This window comes from Hypanus sabinus, chromosome 8, assembly GCF_030144855.1.
Source record: "Hypanus sabinus isolate sHypSab1 chromosome 8, sHypSab1.hap1, whole genome shotgun sequence".
NCBI classification, from domain to species: Eukaryota; Metazoa; Chordata; class Chondrichthyes; order Myliobatiformes; family Dasyatidae; genus Hypanus; species Hypanus sabinus.
In genome coordinates this window covers 31,294,241-31,315,126 of record NC_082713.1, presented here as the reverse complement: position 1 = coordinate 31,315,126, position 20,886 = coordinate 31,294,241, and the positions used below count along the sequence as shown (strand labels likewise).

Here is a 20,886-nt window from a genome sequence, read left to right as displayed (position 1 = left end):
GGCCCTGCATACGCAGCCCTCCTGATAAATGTCCCTAATGGATGGCAGGGAGGCCCTGATGATCCTCTCAGCTATTCTCACAGTTCCTTGTAGGAATATCTAGTTCGACTGCTTCCAGACCAGATGGAAATGCAACTTGTCAGTACGCTGTCAGTGGTAGTCCTGTAAACCGTAGTGGTGGGAGCCTTGCTTGCCTCAATCTTCTTAGGAAATGGAAGAGCTCCTGTGCCTTTTGGCTTGGGGGAGGGGGAGTGATATTAAGGGGCCAGGTGAAGCCATCCGTGATGAGAACTCCCAGGAACTTGGTGCACTTAACGCTCTCTATGAAGGAGCCGTGCATTCGCAGAGGGTGATGGTCCACCTGCACCTTCCTGAAGTCCACAATGATTTCCTTTGTCTTCTCCATGTTCAGGCTTAGGTTGTTCTTCTCACACCAATCCACCAGCCGCTCCACTTCCTCTCTATACTCCACCTCAACATTCTCAATAAGGCAACCACTGTTCTTTGGTGAACTGTTACTGTAAATTACCTCTGGTATAGCTGGATGGCAGGAGATTCAGACCGGAGTTAATGGGCACCTGACAGAGCTTATACAAAATGTATGGGAATAAGATAAATAGGAGTGCTAAGATAGACTCAATGAATCAAATGGCTTTCATCTCTGTCATATAGAAGAATGACTAAATAATTGCTAGAGTCCAATTTTGTGTTTCTCCCTCCTGCTAACAAGAAACTATATTTAGTAACAATTGATTGAAAGTAAAACTGCAGATGGAATGTGCACTCAAAATTAAAGAAAAAACTGCTATAACAAAGTGCAAGAAAATGCCAATCACTTTAACCAGTTTTATCCCTGTATGGAAATGTTGTGTCTTCTGGCATTTGGGGCCATTCTTCATGCTTGGGCTTTGACAGGCAATTACAAAAATCACCGCCGAAGCATTGTCTGAGCTTTTCCACTATAATTAAGCATAGCATGAACTCACAATTTTACGTCTAACTTGTCATTTATACATTGTATGGTATAATAAGCACAAAGCAGCCCCTCTAAGAGACAGGATTTACATAAGAAACAGAAATAAGGGTAAGTCATTCGTCCCTTTTATCAAATCCACTGTTCAATAACTACCTCAGCAATATTTTTCTGTACTTACCCCTTATATCTCGCTTATTACCTGAAAATACACTCATTGGCTGCTTTATTAGGTATGCTTGCTACTTAATGCAAATATCAAAATCAGCCAATCATGTGGCAGCAACTCAATGCATAAAAGCATGCAGACATGGTCTAGAGATTCAGTTGTAGTTCAGATCAAATATCAGAATGGGGAAGAAATGTGAACTAAGTGACTTTGACCAGGGAATAATTGCTGGGGCCAGCGGTGTGGTTTGCTCAGAAACCACTGATTTGGGATTTTCACATGCAAAGTCTCCAGCGTTTACAGAGAATGGTGCGAAATACGAAAATAAAAGAAACAACCAGTGAGTGCAGTTCTGTGGGCATAAACGACCTGCTAATGGGAGAGGTCAGGCAAGAATGGTCAGACTGGTTTCAGCTAACGGCAAAGTGACAGTAACTCAGATAAACATACATGACAACAGTGGTGTGCAGAAGAGCATCTCTGGACACACAACATGCCAAACCTTGAAGTGGATGGGCTACAGCAGCAGAAGACCATAAACATACACACAGTAGCTACTTTATTAAGTACAAGAAGTCTTTTTCATGAATATAGTCAGTGGTTATACATCTTGTGTGGAGAATTCCAAAGATTCACTGTGCTCTGAGTAAAGGTGTACCTTCTCATGTCCATCCTGAATGGATTAGTCCTTCACTTCAGATGGGAAACCTGATCAAGATAAACAAGATAACCAGGGGTAACATCTACTCCTTTCATCAAGCTGCATAAGAGTTTTACCTTTTATGCTTCTAAACGGAAGATGGCAGAATTGTCTGCTCAGTTTCTCCTTTGTACTCTCAAAATTTCACCTTTGAAGGTCTCCCACATACCAAGTACACTTTTGCCAGAAAACAGCCTATCCCAATCCACACTTGCCAGATCCTTTGCGATACCATCAAAATACATCTGCCTCCAATTTAGAATCTCAGCCTGAGGGTGAGGCCTTTCCTTTTCCATAATTACCTTGAAACTAATGGCATTGTTATCACTAGATGCAAAGTGTTCCCCTACACAAACTTTTGTCACCTACCCTGTCTCATTCTATGATAGGAACTCAAGTATTACACACACTCTCATTGGGACTTGTACATACTGATCAAGAAAACTTTCCTGAACACGTTTAACCAACTCTATCCCATCAAGTCCTTTTACAGCGTGGGATTCCGTCAGGACGCTGAAACAGGGACCCAATCACAGACCAAGTACTGTGTGCACTGTGATAAGTACTAAGTAGCAATACTTAGATAAGTAGAATACTGAGTTGCCAATCTTCCCCCTTCCTACAACCAAATCTCATTAATGGCTACAATTTCATAATTTCATGTGTTTATCCATGTCCTGAGCTCATCTGCCTTTCAAACGATATTTCTTTCATTGAAATATATGCAATTCAGAACATTAGTCCCACCATGCTCAACCTTTTGATTCCTGACTTTGAGGTCTTAACAACATCTGTGTCCTCAACCACTCCACTAACTGTTCTGCTACTCTGGTTCTGGTTCCCATCTCCTGCAACTCTGGTTTAACCAACACCCCCCCCTCCCCAGCTGGGACAGTAATAGCAAACCTTTCCGCAAGGATATTAGTTTCCCACCAGTTTAGTTGTAAGCCATCTCTTCTGTACAGGTCCCATCCTCCCTGGAAGAGATCCCAATGATCCAAAAATATGAAGTCCTTCCTCCTATACCAACTACTTAGCCACGTGTTAAACTGCATGATTTTCCTACTTCTGGCTCCAAGGGTAGTGAAAGCCGAAGGGTGGTGGTGGGGACGAGCTCCCACTGCTAAACAAATGCTCTTTATGGCGTGTGTCTCAAACAGCCTCTGACAACCAAGTCCAACTCCCGGGCTTCACGTGTGGCATAGTTCTTATGCCCAGCGGAGCTGTTCTCACTGACAGGAGAAGGGGCAAAGGTGGGCCACTGGTGCCTTAAAACCAATTGCTCCGGGCAGATGGGACTCATTAACAACGGATGGTAGCTCATCTAGGAGAGGGAAAACTCCGATTTCAAACCTCTGCTACCTTGCGGCTATACCCGCTCACGGGAAAGGATTTGGGAGTAAACCCTGAGGAAAAATCTGGAGTCGGAGTCCCGAAGGAGGCTGGCTGCTGTACCCGGCACCGGCTCGGCAACTCCTGCGATGCTGCTGGCACCAAACTGTACCGACTCCCGTCGTTCCTTTGGATCTGTCATCAGCATGGAGAGGGGGTCTCACTGCATGGGCAACAGACGGATCTCCATATCAACTCTGCTCTGGCTTGTGCACTGGAGAGGCCACTCCCGGTGACTACCAGAGGCGCAGTATCCATGGTCAACCACGACCGACAGAGGGCACACTTCCTATTTCTGGCCTCAATAGCACATGGCATGGGTAGCAATCCTGAGATCACAACCCTCTCTTGATTGTATCTCTCTACAATCTTGGACATCTTACACATGATTTCATCATCCCCTCATTGATCTAACTTGTGAATAGTTGGAGCCACAGTACTGTTCCTTGTAGAAGCCAGTGATCATAAGCTGTTGAACTGAAAATATTTTATGCGCTGCTTCTATTTATTATCTGGTCTCCATGAACATTATGAACACTAATTTTATTCAGTAATCAGGTATGGCACCTTACAAAAGTCCAATTATTCCACAACAAATGCTTCTGAAACACAACTGAAAACATAGATACCAATGGTTAGATGCATAAAAGCCAGAATTGGCAAAGAGCATGAATTTCATTAAAATTGAGGGCAGGATGAGATTGCAGAGAAATGGAGGGTTTACCTTACTTACAGATTTAAGAGCAAAAAGGGAATTTTAAAATTAATACACTGCTGACCAATAAGAAATGTAGGTTTGCAGACTTACCAGGTATAAGTTAAGATGGCGCAACAGAATTTTAAATCAGTTCGGGTTTATGGAGAATGGCAGATGAGAGTTTAGCCAGGAAAGGACTGAAATTTTCAATGCTGGAGATAATCCTCTCTGTAGCGAGATAACCAGGACAACAACAGCTGCGCCCTAACAGATTTTGTACTACTTTTTCATTTCATGCTCCAGCCAACAAAGACAAGTATGCCACCTTATCGCTCAGTCCTGTTGCCTTTGTAGATTTGTGAAAATACACCTCAATTTCCCTCTGTTCCTTTCCTCACTTCAGTTTCTTTCCACTTATTATGTATTCCCATGCTGTGTTCGCCCTTTCAAAATTATTGTCTCACAATATACTGGATTAAATTCCACATGCCTTCTTTTTCTATCATCTATCCAGACAAATTCAATTTCTCTTTCTCAAGGTGCTGAGTAAAAGTGCCCTGGAGGTTATTTCCCATATTCTGCCTACCACTGAGATTAGTTTGATCGGCATGTAGTGAAAAATCTAGCCCTTCTTCTATTTTGAATAACCATACCACATTCGATGCATTCCAGTTCTCCTGCCCATAACTATTACCAGACAGGGTTGGAAACAATAGTTAGCTTCTGTACCATATCTTATGTTTCTTTTAAGAACATGTGATGCAATTTAATTGCATCTGTCAACTAATCCACATTTCAAGATAGTAGACTTCCTGATATGCCCTCGATCTCTTTATTGGTCTGTCTCTATCTTCTCTTTCTCTCTCTCTCTATCATTTTCACTATTTCACATTCCTCTGTCCTAACAAATAATTACGATCTTCCATAAAGATAGACACAAAGTATTCATTTAGAATAACATACACATCCTCCACTTACATGCTTACTGTAGGTTACTGTTTTAACTTCAATAAGACCACCTCACTGTTAAGCTATTTATTAAAAAATACCCACTATTTTCAGCTAGGATTCTCACAATTTGTCACAAATAGGCTGGAGATTGAGGGACTCAGAGGTTCAAAGGTTCATTTATTGTCAAAGTATACAACTCTTCTCCAGATAGCCACAAAACCACAGGAAAGAAAGGCAGCACGATCATCAATCCCCAAATCCCTCCTCCCCAGACAAAAAAACAAACCAAAATGGTACAGGTACATTGGCCCCCATATCCCCGGCCTCCACACACAAAAAGAACGAGAAAGGTCAGTGAAAAACACAGAATATTAAAAAACTATACGTCTGAAAGAGGTCCATAGCCCAAAACCACATCCAAAATGCAGAAAATCTGGGTAACATTCTCTGGACACAGTGACAACCCCTCATCCTTTTGGCAGCAGAGCAATCCCCTCAGCAATCAAAAGGCAGTTTCCTCTCCCCAGCAGCAGAGCGATCCCACCAGCGATCAAAAGGCAGGCAGGCAGTGCTTACCTTCCACATTCACCTTGACATTTCAATCCCCCTTGTCACTTTAATCAGCGACCAATGATAGCTTTAATCGGTGAAATGGAGTCGAACATCGGCTCGCACCTGATCTTGTAGCCATATTGCCACGGGGCTTGCACATGCTGCTTCAGTCTCCCGGAATCCTCTCGGAGACTACAGAGTGTTGAAACTGCCAAACAATCTCCGAACTGCAAATCACAGACTCCAGCAGTTTCAGAATTGAATTCAAGATGAGAAACAAATGGAAAAGACATAAAAGAAGTAAAATATATGGTTTTATGGTCTAACCAGAAGATGTTGACCATGGAAGTGTTGCTTGCAGGCACCATCTTGACCAGAAGTCTCTCACCATTAGTCACAAATTTCCCTTTGTAGCCTATTTATGGGATTCTGCATTTTGAGTTCCCCTCTCATTGAAAATTCATCTTGAGTCAGAATCCTTTCTATTTCTTCCTTGGATGTACTACACAGCTCAAATCCTGATTTGTCTTTGCTGCCATTTCAAATCTTCTTATGCCAAATCACATCAAAATTCTGGTAAGATTTTTTTCCCAATATAATCTTTATTATTTTCATTAATTATGCTAAATCTAGCTGAATTCTAATTGTTGCTACTAACAGCCTTACCACCCAGTGCCTCCAGTACTACCCTATCACCCACTGGATCTGCCAATGTAATTTATGAATGCTCTACCTTTTCCCTTCTTGACTCTTCTACAGTTTCAGTTTTCATTCCCACTGTTATTCCCCTGCAGCTTTTGGTATTACTATTGGTTTATTATTGTCACATGTACCAAGATACAGTGAAAAGCTTGTTTTGCATACTGGTCATACAGACCAAATCATTACACAGTGCATTGAGGTAGAATAATGTAAAACAATAACAATGCAGAATAAAGCTACCAAAAATATGCAGTTCGGATAAGTGATAAAGTGCTTGATCATGTTGAGGTAGATTTTGAGGCTAAGAGTCTATCTGATCACACAAGAAGTACTTTCAAGGGTCTGATAACAGTAAGATAGAAGTTCTCTGATTGTAGGTACTTTCAGGCTTCTGTATCTTCTGCCCGTTGGGAAAGGGGAGAAGAGAGAATATCAATTTGCCTGCATGTTGACCTGCATTGACTGGGCCACCCATTGTACAATGGAGTTGGATAGAGTGGAATTTGTTAAATCTGACCCAGAATGTTTCTGCAATCAATGTACTGTATACAGAGTACTCTATTAGAGAGGCTGCAACACGAGAGCTCGTCTTACAGAATGAAGTAATGCAAATAATTGAAGTGTCAACCAATGAGCTCATTGGGTCAAGTGACAATACCATTACTTTTGAAATTGTTTTGGAGAAAGATAGGATAGGTCCACAGGTCTATACTGAGGCAGCACCAGTTTTGGAGGCATTAGGCACGATCATGAAGAGGTTCATTGAGTGCGATTGTTTGCTGGTAAAGAGATGGCCGGCAAGTGAGAGGCTTTTAAAAAGGTAATGTCAAGAGTTCAGGGACAGCATGTTCCCACCAGGGGAAGTGACAAGGCTGGCAGTTTTAGGGAATCCTTGTAGATGAGAGATATTGAGGCTCTGGTCAAGAAAAAAAAATTGGGAACAAGAAAATCCCTCAATAATTATATGAAGCATTGGAGTACATTTAAAGGGAAAATCAGAAGGGCAAAATGAAGGTATGAGACGGATCTAGCAAGCAGGGTTAAGGAACATCTCAAAAAAATCTACAGAGAATTAAGAGTAAAAGGAGAGAATTGCTCCCCTTAAAATTTAGAATGGTGATTTTTTTTTTTTTGCAGAGCCCGAGGAGGTGGGGTGAGAGTTTAGTGAGTATTTCTAATCAGCTTTTACTGTGGAAAAAATTAATGGATGCTGAAGAAATTAGGTAATGATATCTTGGCCCTCATGAATGAACAGGGAGAAGGTATTAATGGTCTCAATGTGCTATAAAGGTGGATAAATCAGCAGGGCCTGACTGAATTATTCCTCTTGTGAGAAGCTTGGGAAGAAAATGTGGAAGCCTTTGCAGAAATATTTTCTTCAACTTTAGCCACAAATGAAGTTCCAGAAGACTGGATGGTGGCTAACATTATATGATTATTTAATGGGGCAACAGAGACAAACCAGGGAACTATAAGCTGGTGAGGTTGACGTTAGTGGTAGGCAGGTTACTGGAATGGATTCTGAGGGACAGGATCTAATTAGGAATAGTCAAGATGTCTTTGTGCAAGGGAAATCATGCCTGACAAATCTCTAAGAGTCTTTCAAAGAGGTAATCAAGATGAGTGAGCGTTTTCCTTATGGATTTTGGCTAGGCATTTGACAAGGTCCCACATGGCAAGCCAATTTGGAAGCTTAGATTGCATGGGATCCAGGGAGGATAGCTAATTGGATTCATAATTAACCCGATGGTAGGAAGCAGAGAGTATGATTGAAGGTTGTTTTCCAGATTGGAAGCAAGCCTGTGATTAGTAGTGTGCCACAGAGATTAGTACTAGGAACTTTGTTGCTTGTTATTTATATATTTTGTATTTGAATGCAAAAGGCATTGTTGGTAAATTTGATAATAAAATAGATATATCAAAAACAGTGAAGAAGATTATCAAAAATTACAGGAGTATATTGATCAGTTAGTTAAGTGTGCCAAGGATTAGCAAATGGCTTTCAATTCAGATAAGTGGGAAGTAAACACGAGGAAATCTGCAGGTGCTGGAAATTCAAACAACAACACACACAAAATGCTGGTGGAACACAGCAAGCCAGGCAGCATCTATAGGGAGAAGTGTTGTTGACGTTTTGGTAAATGGGAAGTATTTCATTTTGGGAAGTCAAAGCAGGCTGGGATCTACGGTAGATAGTCAGGTCCTGGGGATTGTGGTGCAACAGAGGGTCCTAGGACTACAACTATCTCGTTCACTGAAAGCAACTCACAGGGACACAGAGTGGTGAGAAAGGCATCTTGCACACAGACATTCATTGGTCAGGGCATTGAGGAACGGAGTTAAGGAGATTGTGTTACAGAACCTTGGTGAGACCACAGTTGGAGTATTGTATGCAATTTTTGTCATTCTGTTATGGGAAAGACATAATTAGACTGGAAGTAATGCAGAGGTTTATGAGGATGCTGTCAGGGGTTGAGGGCCTGAAATATAGTGAGAAGTTGAGCAGGCATGGACTTAATTTCTCGGAACACAGGATATTGAGAGTCATAGAAAAGTACAGCACATAAAAAGGCCTTCGACCCATCTAGTCCATTGGGAAACAATTTAAAATGCCTACTCCCAACAGTCTGCATCAGGACCATAGTTTTCCATATCCCTACTATCCATGACCCTATACAAACTTCTCTTAAATGTTGCAATCAAGTCCACATGGACCATTTGTGCTGGCAGCTCATTCCACACTCTCATGACCCTCTGAGTTTCCCCTCATGTCCCCTTAAGCTTTTCACCTTTCATCCTTAACCCATAGCCTCCGGTTGTACTCCCACAAAACCTCAGTGGAAAAAACCTGCTTGTATTTACCCTATCTATATATCTACACCCTCTCATAATTCTGTATACCTTTATCATATCTTCTCTCAATTTTCCACATTCTAAAGAACACAGTCCTAACATATTCAGTCATTCCTTATAACTCAATTTCTCCAGACCTGGCAACATCTTTGTGAATTTTCTCTGTGCTTTTTCAACCTTGTTTACATCTTTCCGGTAAGTAGGTGACAAAACTGCACACAATACTCACCAACATCATATACAACTTCAACATAACATCCAGTCTCCTGTACTCAAAAATACATTGATTTATGAAGCCCAATTGCCAAAAGCTTTCTTTATGACCTTATCTACCTGTGATGCCACTTTCAACGAATTATGGACCTGTATTCCCAGATCCCATGATTCTAACACACTCCTCAGTGCTCTATCGCTCACTGCATAAGATCTGCCCCGGTTGGTCCTAACAAAGTGCAAAACCTCACATTTGTCTGCAGTAAATTCCATCTGCCATTTTTTAGCCCATTTTTCCACATTATCACATAACCACATTATCATCCCGATCATTGATATACTGTAGATGGCAAACAACAAAGGACTAAGAACTTATCCCTGCAGCACACCACTAGTCACAGGCCACCAGTCAGAGAGGCAGCCATCTACTACCACTCTCTGGCTTCTCCCACAAAGCCAATATCCAATCCAATTTACTACCTCATCCTGAATGCTGAGAGACTGAACCTTCTTGCCCAGCCTTCCATGCGAGAGCTTGTCACATGCCTTACTAAAGTCCATGTAGACAACATCCACTGCCTTGCCTTCATCCATTTTCCTGGTGACTTCCTTGAAAACAAACTCTATAAGATTGATTAGACATGACATATCATGCATGAAGCCATGCTGACTGTCCTTAATCAGTCCATGTCTTTCCAAATACTTATATATCGGGTCCCTTAGAATTCCTTCCAATAACTTACCTACTTCTGACGTCAGACTCACCAGCCTATAATTTTCTGGTTTCTGTTTACAGCCTTTTTCAAAAATGTGGAACAACACTGGCTATCCTCCAATCCTCTGGTATCTCTCCTGTCTCTATGGATGTTCTAAATATCACTTCTAAAGCCACGACAATTTCTGTTCTTGCTCCTGAGGGAGCACCTTGTCAAGGCCTTGGGATTTATCGACCCTGATATGCCCCAGGGTAGCAAACTCCTTCTCTTCTGTACAGTGTCAATGAAGTTGATGCAACATTGCCTCACTTCTATAGACTCTGCATCCACTTTCTGAGTAAATACAGATGCAAAGAATTAATTTAAGAACTTTTCCATCTGTTTTAGCTCCACACATGGATTACTATTGTGGTCTTCCAGAGGACCAATTTTGTCCACTGCAATCCTTTTGCTCTTAACATATCTGTAGAATCCCTTAGGATTCCTCTTCACCTTGTCTGATAGAGCAACTTCATGCCTTCTTTCTGATTGTCTTCAAGTGTTCTCTTGCATTTTCTGTTTGTCATAAGCACTTCATTTGCTCCTCTACTTGCCTATACCTGCTATGCACTACCTTTTTTCTCTTAACCAGAGCCTCAGTATCTTTTGAAAACCAAGGTTTCCTACACTTATTATCTTTCCTTTTTATTCTGACAGGCACATATAAGCTATGTACTCTCAAGCCTTTGTTTTTGAAGGCCTCCCACCTACCAAGTACACCTTTGCCAGAAAACAGCCTGCGAGATAATTTCTGATCCCATCAAAATTGGCCTTTCTCCAGTTTAGGATCTCAACCTGCAGACCAAACCTAACTTCTTGCATGTTTACTTTGAAACTAATGGCATTGTGGTCAGTGGATGAAAAGTGTTCCCCTACACAAACTTCTGTCACCTGCTCTGTCTCATTCCCTGATAGCAGATCCAATATTACACACTCTCTCATCGGGACTTCTACATACTGATGAAGGAAACTTTCTTGAATACATTTGACAAACTCTAGCCCATCTAGTCCTGTGGAAAGTTAAAATCATCTACGTCAACAACCTTGAATTTCTTGCAACTGTCTGCGATCTCTTTATAAATTTGTTCCTCTAAATCCCTAGGACTGTTGGGTGGTCTGTAATATAGACCATTAATGTGGTCGTACTTTTCTTATTTCTCAGTTCCAATCGTAACACCTCCCTAGTCTAGTTTTCCAGTCTGTCCTGACAGAGCCACCCATCCTCTTTAAATCCTTTCCACTCTGTCATATCCAAAAAAATGAAATCCCACTCATGCAACCAAGTGTCACTAATACCTACAACATCATATTTCCAGGTGTTGATCCATGCCTTGAGCTCATCTGCCTTTCCTATGATACTTCTTGCATTAAAATATTCACAGCTCAGGACACTAGTCTCATCATGCTTAACCTTTTGATTTCAGACTTTGTCTGAGGTCTTACTAATATCTGTCCCCACAAATTCTCTACTAACTGTTCTGGCAATCTGGTTCCCATCTCCCTGAAACTCTAGTTGAAACCCCACTGTGCAGCATTAACAAACATTCCTGCGAGGATATTAGTCCCCCTCCAGTTCAGATGCAAAACATCCCTCCTGTACAGGTCCCCTCTTCCCTAAAGAGAGCCAAGTGATCCAAAAATCTTATGCCTTCCCTTCTACACCAACTCTTTACAAAGGGATGACTTTACAGAGGTACATAAAATCATGATGGACATAGACAGGATGAAAGCACATAGCCTTTTTTTCCCAGGAAAGGGGAACTAAAAATGCGAGGGAATGGATTTATAAGGTGAGAGGTGAAAGATTTCATAGGGGCCTAGGGACTAACTTCTTCACACCAGAGAAAGTAATTGGGCAGGTACAATAACAAAATTTGAAAGACTTTTGGATAAAGTCTTAGATAGATTGACTTCATAGATAGAAGGAAGTTAGAGGGATATGGGACATATATGGACAAATGGAACTGGCTTGGTAGGTACTATGATCAACATGGACATGTTGGACCCAACAACATCTTTCAATGTGGTATTACTCTATGCTCTTATGACTCTTCGTGATCATTTTTGGCAGGGAAAAGTAGGACTTAATAATGTGATTCAGCCAGATCTGGCGATGAATGATTGAACGAGCTCTCTGCATAAGCAATGGTGTTCATATCCTTTGGGCCTACATAAGCATGGATTCAAGATTGTTTAATGTCATTTCCTGTACACAAGTGTAGGAATGAAATAATTGCTACTCTGGATTTGATGCAGCACAAAAAACCCCACAAAAAATAAAAAGTACAATAATAATTAAAAAGCACATAAGCAAGGCAGCTTCTATACATAGATTGACTGTATGTCCATAAAGTGACACAAGGCTGGACATAAGATGACTGAAGGGAAATAATAAAGTAGTAGTGGAGTTGATCTGTCTTATTGCTTGAGGAAAGTAACTGTTCCATTTATTTATTGACTTACAGTACAGAATAGACCCTTCCAGCCCTTCGCGTGACACCACCCATGCCGATTTAATCATAGCCTAATCACGGAGCAATTTACAATGACTAATTAACCTACCAAATAGTACGTCTTTGGACTGTGGGAGAAAACCATAGCACTTGGAGAAAATCCACACGGTCACGGGGAGAAAGGGCAATCTCCTTACAGGCAGCTGCAGGAATTTAACCTGGGTCACTAGAAGTGTAAAGCATTGTGCTAACTACTACACTATTGTGCTGCCCTGTCTAGTTGTCTACATACCCCTCCCTCTGATGGGAGTGGGACTAGCACTCCATGAGCAGGATGTGTGGGATCCTTCATGATGCTACTGGCCCTTTTCTGACAACTTTCTGTATATGTGACCTTCATGGTGAGTAGGCTGGTGCCAGGGATGCATTGGGCCGTTTTGACTACCTGTTGTAGAGCCTTCCTGCCTGCTGCAGTGCAATTTTCGTACTTATTAGGATGTTCTCTACTGTGCATTTGTCGAATGGTGTGAGTCTTTCATGTGGCTGAGTGATGCTACAACAACAACCAACAAGAACTATGCACACAAAATGCTGGTGGAACACAGCAGGCTAGGCAGCACTGTCGCCATTTCGGGCTGAGAACCTTCATCTGTCCTGACGAAGGGTCTCGGCCCGAAACATCAACAGCACTTCTCCTTATAGCTGCTGCCTGGTCTGCTGGGGTCCACCAGCATTTTGTGTGTGTTGTTTGAATTTCCAGCATCTGCAGATTTCCTTGTGTTTGAACACGAACAATGAGGTGATTATTAGCTTTGAGGGGGGAGGTCCATGAGCCAGTCCCCATGGGGGACCGGAGGTGGAAAGGGTCAGCGACTTTAAATTCCTTGGTGTTATCATTTCAGAGGAACTGTCCTGGGCCCAGCACGTAGGTGGAATTATGAAGAAAGCACTGCTTCCTTAGTGTTTGCAAAGATTCAGCACAACACCTAAAACTTTGACAAACTTCTATAAATGTGTAGTGGAGAGTATGTTGACCGGCTATCACTGCCTGGTATGGAAACACCAATACCCTTGAATGGAAAATCCTACAATAAGTAGTGGATACAACCCAGTTCATCACAGGTAAAGCCCTCAGCACCACTGAGCACATCTACATGGAGCATTGTCACAAGGAAACAGAATCCATCATCTGTGATCTGTGATAATTCTTCTTGCTGCTGCCACCAGGTAGAAGGTACAGGAGCCTCAGGACTCACCACCAGCAGGTTCAGGCACAATTATTACCCCTCAACCATCAGGCTGTTGAATCAGTGGGGATAACTTCACTCCACTTGCCTCATTGCTGAAAAGTTCCCACAGCCTATGGACTCACTTCCAATGACTCTCCATCTCAAATTCTCATTATTTATTGCTTACTCATTCATTCACTCATTTATTTATTTGTTTGTTTGTTTATTTTTTAATTATTATTATTTTCTCTCTTTTTGCTTTTGCGCAGTCTGTTGTCTATTGCATACTGGTTGTCTGCCCTTTTGGTGTGGTCTTTCATTGATTCTATTATGGTTTTGGATTTATTGAGTATGCCTGCAAGAAAATGAATCTCAGGGTTGTATATGGTGACATATATGTGCTTTGATAATAAGTTTACTTTGAATTTTGAGCTTTAAGAATGTGTAAAGTCCAGCTCGCTTCAGCCCCCTCAGATGTGTTTTAGGGCCATGAGGTGTTGAGCTTGATGTGCACTCATAGGAATTTAAAACTGTTCACAGTTTCCACTGCTGTGCTGCCAATGTACGGGGGGTGGGGGGGGGGGGGGGGTTGGTGTGGAGGTGGTGTGGTGTGGCTGGTGCAAGTTCTCCCGAAGATGATAACCATTTCTTTTGTCTTGTTAACATTAAGGAAGAGGTTATTTTCCTGGCACCAAGCCTCAAGTTCTTCTACCTCCTCCCAACTTTGGTGGTGACGAGCGCCATCGTGCCATCACCGAACCTGAAGATGTGATTGTTCGGATGTTTGGCCGTGCAACCATATCTGAGCAGAGCGAACAGCGATGGGCTCAGCACACAACCCACAGAAGATCTCAGACTTACAGGCCATGGCCAAAAAAAAGAAGAGTAATGATTTTGATAGAGTAAAGGCATATTTAGAAATATATTCAAAGCTGCCAATTTAAATGCAAGTTCAGGAATAATTCTCCTTATTGCGTCCTTCAGTATCAATGCCGATGGTGCACAGACGTTTAATCATCCTACATGTCGAAAATGAGCAAATAGCATAAGCCGGTCACTAACCCCATTTAGACAAACCCTTAGAAAAAAATTCCAGAGTTATCTCTTTTTTTCATTTTTGTGGAAACAAACTCAGCATTGTTATTCTTCATTTATCATTTTCTTTCCGTACCACGTGAGTGAAGTGTTAAAAGAATTTTTATCACACAATGTTTATTCAGTGAGATGTTGCTCTCATATTTTGAATCATCTTTTCTGGTTTCCACAGCCAATTTACAGTCATTGAACGAGTTAGTAGAAGTTAAAGTCTGAAAACGGTCTGAAAAAAAAACTGCAGTGAAATCACTCTGAGTCATCAGTACTTTTGGCTGATCATTACACGTGAAAGAAATGGAGCTGCTCACAGGCAACATGCATTATGTCACCGTCACTTCACAAACTGACTAATAATTGAAAGAGCTTCAGATCGCTCAGAATGGTTAATGTTGTAAGGAAAGAACAGAAGCGATTCAAACCATAATTTATTCTCCATATTCTATTGACAGAAACCAATTGAATATTTGTATGATGTATGCTAAAAGTGTGCATGTGAATCAAATCATTACAAGTGGACCTTTCCATGTAATCTGTTATACATAGGAGTTATTATCTATAACTCTCCCATCCTCACACATACACACAAATGGGTATCACACAAGCTACTGTGAACATTGCATGACGATTGATAAGTTTCTTTAATAATTTCTCACATGAAAAATTAATGAGAGAAATGGCACTGTTCCACATGAAAAGGAGAATTAAACAGCTGGTCTTCTATAACAACTCTGCTATGAGAGGCGCACACTGGTAATTTCAGCAAAAGGCATACCAGGTCAGACTAAACAAAATTTTAATGGGTATTTATTTCAGGCTTTGTAATGTTCAACACTGATAATGGATCGCTGGAGTAAGAACAATATTCTTTCCCAAAGAATAATATACTTCAGCAAATTAACATAAAGCTGCCTGTTTCAAAAGGGTGGGGGGGGGGGAAGCATTGATTGCAATTATTTGATCTTCTCTAGTACCTTTTAAATGTCAAGCACTAACAACCTTTAAACCAGCTGCCAGTAATAAAATTTATTACAAATCAAATAATTCAACTTAATGTTTGGAACTCACCAAAGTTTAAATGAAAAATATTACACCATCCTTTACTTCATGATAATTTCAATCAATCTAAGGCATTTGTGCCTTGATCTCCATTTATCCCGATGTGATTCTTTTGATCTGATAGTTATTCGGCCTTTCTGTGAATGCTCAGTATGATCTCAATCCAGTGGGCATGAGCCTTAACACTGACATAATTAATCAGAAATTTTGATCCTCATTAATATTGGGTGAAATGTGAAATTTTCTTCCAGTTATTCCTCTTAGAAGTTGAGGCCGACACCATTTTGAAGCATGATAGAGGGAGCTTAATGCTTGATATACTTGATTTTGATTGAGGGTTCCCAACCTAGAGTCTTGGACCCTTTGCTTAATGGTATTGATTGATAGTATTAAGAAGGCTGGAACCCCTGGTTTAGATATATGCCCAGATGGAAACAACAGTAAACTTCACAACAAAGAAGTTAAAAGCATTTATGGGTTCTACCTGAGTAATGAAGGGAGTGTCTTGAACTTGCAGTGTAATTTGATCCCCATCGATGTTCATTTGTCTGGTGTATAAAGCTCCTGAAATTAAAAGAAACAAGCCAAAGTAAATGCCAACAAGCAGTTACTGTTTGTTTGACTTACCAATTAGACAGCACCTGGGGTTACACCTACCTGTGTTTGGTTCATAATCTCCAATGAATCGTCTTGTGAGAAAACGTACAATCAAAGCTGCAAAAAAGTTAGAAAACAATTGAAAGAAAGAATTCAGCTAAAAGGTAGGCTTTCTACTCCACATTCTCATTTATATTTCAGATATATCTTCATATCAATTTGTAGATACAAACTAGGGCTCATCTCTAAGTAAACTTTGAAAATTAATATTAAGGTACGTTTCATTTATCACAATTTTACATGTCATGCTTGGATGGCATTGTGTACTATTTTTTCTGTTATCCTGGTATTGCTACACTTCAATATTTCACAGACTATAACAGTGCCACTCTCACTACACAACCATGGCTTGATTCACTCTCAGATCTCTGATCTGAAAATTCAGCCTTTTAATCATTATGCTAAAAAACACAACTAATAGCTAACAAAACTTAAAGTTAATTTTACTGTGTAATTATAACATGACTTTATATTGTGTGTTGAATTGGGCATCACCTGCCACAGAAGTTGCAAATTTGATCATAATGGAACAATGTACATAATTTATTTTGTTCTTAAGCAGTCTGCCTAGTGTCAAGGATAACTTGCTTTCACTCTAGTTCTCTGGGATTAAGCCAATATTCACTTATCCGTCCAGAAGTGTTTGAGGATTTTTGAAGAGATCTTTCCATTCCCTTGACATGCCTACTCTAAGTAGTCTACGTGTCTGGAGCATACAGGAGATCTAGTCTGTAGATCATGAGTTTGATACCGGGCCTGAGGTCTTTATCTTCAAATGCCTTTTTATTAATCGACTGACATCTGTGCTGATGCATTGACGGGCACAGTGAATTTCAGAATCAGAATCAGAACCAGGTTTATTATCAGACATATGTCATGAAATTTACATCAGCAAAGCAGTGTAGGACATAAACATGGAAAGTCCTGGATAGTGAGGGTCTTTAACAATGGATGCCACCTTCTTCAGGCATTATGTTGAGGAATTTCAACATTGGTTTTCACTTGAAAGAGGCTCTGAGATATGAGAAATGACCCTTATTGTTTGTAGTCTCATTGTGAATCCTGATATTCATAGCGCAAAGTTACACAACAGGGATAGTTTGGTAGAGAACCTTTATTGTAGATATTGAATGCTTTGATATGCTTTAGTGAATTAGTCAATGATAGTTTGAATTGGTTTCTGCATATACAAGCTATGTCTGCATGCTGCAGGTTAATGAGATTTGTGTCACTTTAATTCTGGAGTAGAAAACAGGAATTTTTTAGAAGTGAGGTACAAAATTATCACAACGAAGATTATCAAGAGCATTGGGGCAGTGACACAGCTGTGGTTGACACCAGTCTGCATGCTTCTGCCTCTGTAGTAAACTTACTGGCTAAGATAAAGGATGGCATGCCATGATAAAACAAACACGGAACCAAGAAAAAATTCCTTGGGAAGTTGAGTTTGAGGAGCATGTTCCACAGTCCCTCCTTTCTGATGGTGATAAAAGCTTTGGTAAGGCTGAGAAAGACAATGTTTTGTGAGCTGTGTTGCTCCCCTGCATTTCTCCCAGAGTTTATGTGCAATGTCAATCACTGTAGAGGGGTGGAATCTACATTGTGCTCAGGAAACATCATTTCAGCCACTTAAGCAGGACCATGGCTTTTCCTACGGCAAGCATCAGGGAAACCTCTCTCTAGTTGCCACAGTCAACTTTAATGATAGTCATGATCACTGGGAGATATCAAATCAATGGGGTCAATCCAGGCACAGACATCTGTTTGATAATATCAACCTAGCAATGGACTGCAAGGATATTTTCATTGTTAGGCAGCAGAGTGGAGCAGCAGGTAGACCTGCTGTTTCTCATTGTGAGATACCTGGGTTCAGTCCTGGTCTCCAGTGCTGACCGTGAGGGATTTGCCTATAATTCCTGCGGACATGTGAATTACCTCCCTGGTGCTCCCAGGATGGAAATGGCTAATATGAGGGGGGGCATCACTTTAAAGTGATAAGGTGATTGGAAAAAAAGTGTAGGGAGGGTGATTTTTACACAGAGTGCTAGCTGTGTGGAACTTGCTATCAGTTGTGGTGGTAGATGAAGATATTTTAGGGACATTTAAGAATCTTTTAGATAGGCACATAGCTGATAGAAAAATGGAGGGCTATATGGGAGGGAATGGTTCGATTGATCTTAGAGTAAATTAAAAGGTCAGCACAGGTCATGGGCTGAAGGTCCTGTACTGTGCAGCAATGTTCTATGTTCTATATACCTGGACTGAAACCGCCATCATTTTAAAAGAGTAAAGAAACATCCCTACTGACACCTGAAAACAGGCAACCAGCAGAAAAAAATATGACCAAAAGAATAAATGGTGAATGGAAGAAGCAGAGGAGGATCAACAATTCAGAGCCAGCCATGTCACAAATGCGTTCATCAGCACCTTCGAAACTGTTCACAGCTCAAACAACCAAGGGTAGTAGAGAGGCAGTTAAACAGTCACTGGGAGGAACACTTCAAAAACCTCCTCAACCACAACTTTCTCCCTCTGACGCGGGTGTACTTGACCTGATTCCTCAGCAGTCAAATCAGTGCAGCCTTACTTGGAGTTCTGACTGACAGGATGTTAAAATAGCCATATCCTCCAGCTAAAAAATAACAAGTTCTCTGGAGCACTTGGAGTTGACACTTCATTTCTAAAACATGTTAGTGAAGAGCATCAGTCACAAATTCACGATAACATTCTTCACTTCTGGGATGACAAGGATATATCAGGGAGCAAAATGTATAGAATTTCACAGGAAATAAGTCATCACAAGAGAGAAACCAGTTACTCAAAGTTATGTGGGGTACTAGAAGGATATTTTGTTTTGATAAAACATGCATTCTGAATGGACAAGAGCCCGTGTTCTCTATCTCACCATATTTTTTGTTCTTTTTGCCCTAATTATTTAATTAAAATTTTTATGTATATATACAGGTGTCCCCCGATTTATGAATGTTCGCTTTACGCCACTTCGCTTTTACAAAAAACCTACATTAGTAACCTGTTTTCGCATTACAAAGAGGATTTTCGCTTTTACAAAAATTTTTCCTGTATAAATTAATGGTTCTTCGCTTTACGCCATTTCGGCTTAAGAAAAGTTTCATAGGAACACTCTACCTTTGTAAAAGGGTGGGGGGGGGGAAGACCCCTGTACTTCTTATTGTAATTAATAGTTACTTTATTTTGTATTGCAATGTACTGCTGCAAAACAACATATTTCACAACATATGCCAGCGATATTAAACATGATTCTGATTCTGATAGTTAGTGCCTAATACACATGTTCTTAAATTAAAAAAGACTGCAATTCACATAGTGCTGGAAAGTTATAGTACCTTAAAAGCTATATCATTCAGATAGATAATCCCATATGAGGACAATAATTTGAACATGCAAGAACAAGAGACCATTATATAATAGAAATTAGAGTAGAGAAAAGATGTATAAAAGCAGGTGAAAGAGAATGTGAAGAGAGAGCAGTTCAAGATACTATATCACAGGTGAGATCGATATGCATCTCCTCACATATACGTATATCAACGTGAAAATTGGGATAACAAGAAAATTCACAGGTACTCTCCATGTTTCAAACTGCTTGATAGCTAAAGCACTGTGTTCACCAAAACAAATTTGCAAATGTCCAGCCAGCATAATCTGCACTATACAAGTTCAAGTTGCTTTTACTGTCATTTCGACCATAACTGCTGCTACAGTACACAGTAAAAATGAGACAACGTTTTTCAGGACTATGGTGCTGCATGAACAATACGTAAATCAACACAAAAACTATGCGCACTACACTTGGCCACACACAAAAAAAACCTCAAGGCATTAAAAAAGAGTCAAGAATTTCATTCTGTTTTTGGAATCTGAATCTCGCAATGTACAGTTGATTTACTGAGCTGTCGTTTATCTCTGAACCTTACAAGCAGCATTAGTTGCCTGCATTGCTCCAGTAACACCTTAAAAAGATTGTTGCCAGTAAAACATTCATAACCCTCACTGAAACTCATATAACATGTCAAGAAGAATTTTCCTTAGCATTTAGATGGTAACTACATTCAGTTGTGGTTTTACTCTTTCTGGTGAAAAGATTTAATTTTAATGGAATTGTAAAACCATATGGTCGTGAATTAATATAGCATAGAAACAGGTCCTGCAGCCCCACTTAGCCATGCTGACCAAGATGCTGATCTAACTTATTCCAATTTGCCCACATTTGGCCCATATCCTTCAAAATCTTTACCAATTATATACCTGAGCATATGTCTTTTAAATATTTCCACCTTGCATACATCAACTACTTCCTTTGGCAGCTTATTCCAGATACACAAAGAAGTTGCCTCCTACCTCCCTTTTTAAATCTTTCCCAGTCACCTTTAACTAAAGCTCTTTAATTGTAGATTTCC

At 40.5% G+C, this 20,886-nt stretch overlaps 1 protein-coding gene across 2 annotated transcripts in view; it reads right to left on the bottom strand.

Annotated features, from left to right (window-relative positions):
- The window catches only part of LOC132398023 (ras-like protein family member 11A-like), a 39,093-nt gene that overhangs the window by 11,067 nt on the left and 7,140 nt on the right, over positions 1-20,886 (bottom strand). Inside the window, exons 3-4 of one of the 2 annotated variants that reach the window (XM_059976926.1) lie at positions 16,448-16,504; positions 16,275-16,354 (exon numbers count right to left, since the gene is read on the bottom strand). In XM_059976926.1, coding sequence (XP_059832909.1) covers positions 16,275-16,354; positions 16,448-16,504 — 137 coding nt within the window. The remainder of the gene's footprint in view (positions 1-16,274; positions 16,355-16,447; positions 16,505-20,886) is intronic. The other variant, XM_059976927.1, reaches the window with a different exon arrangement.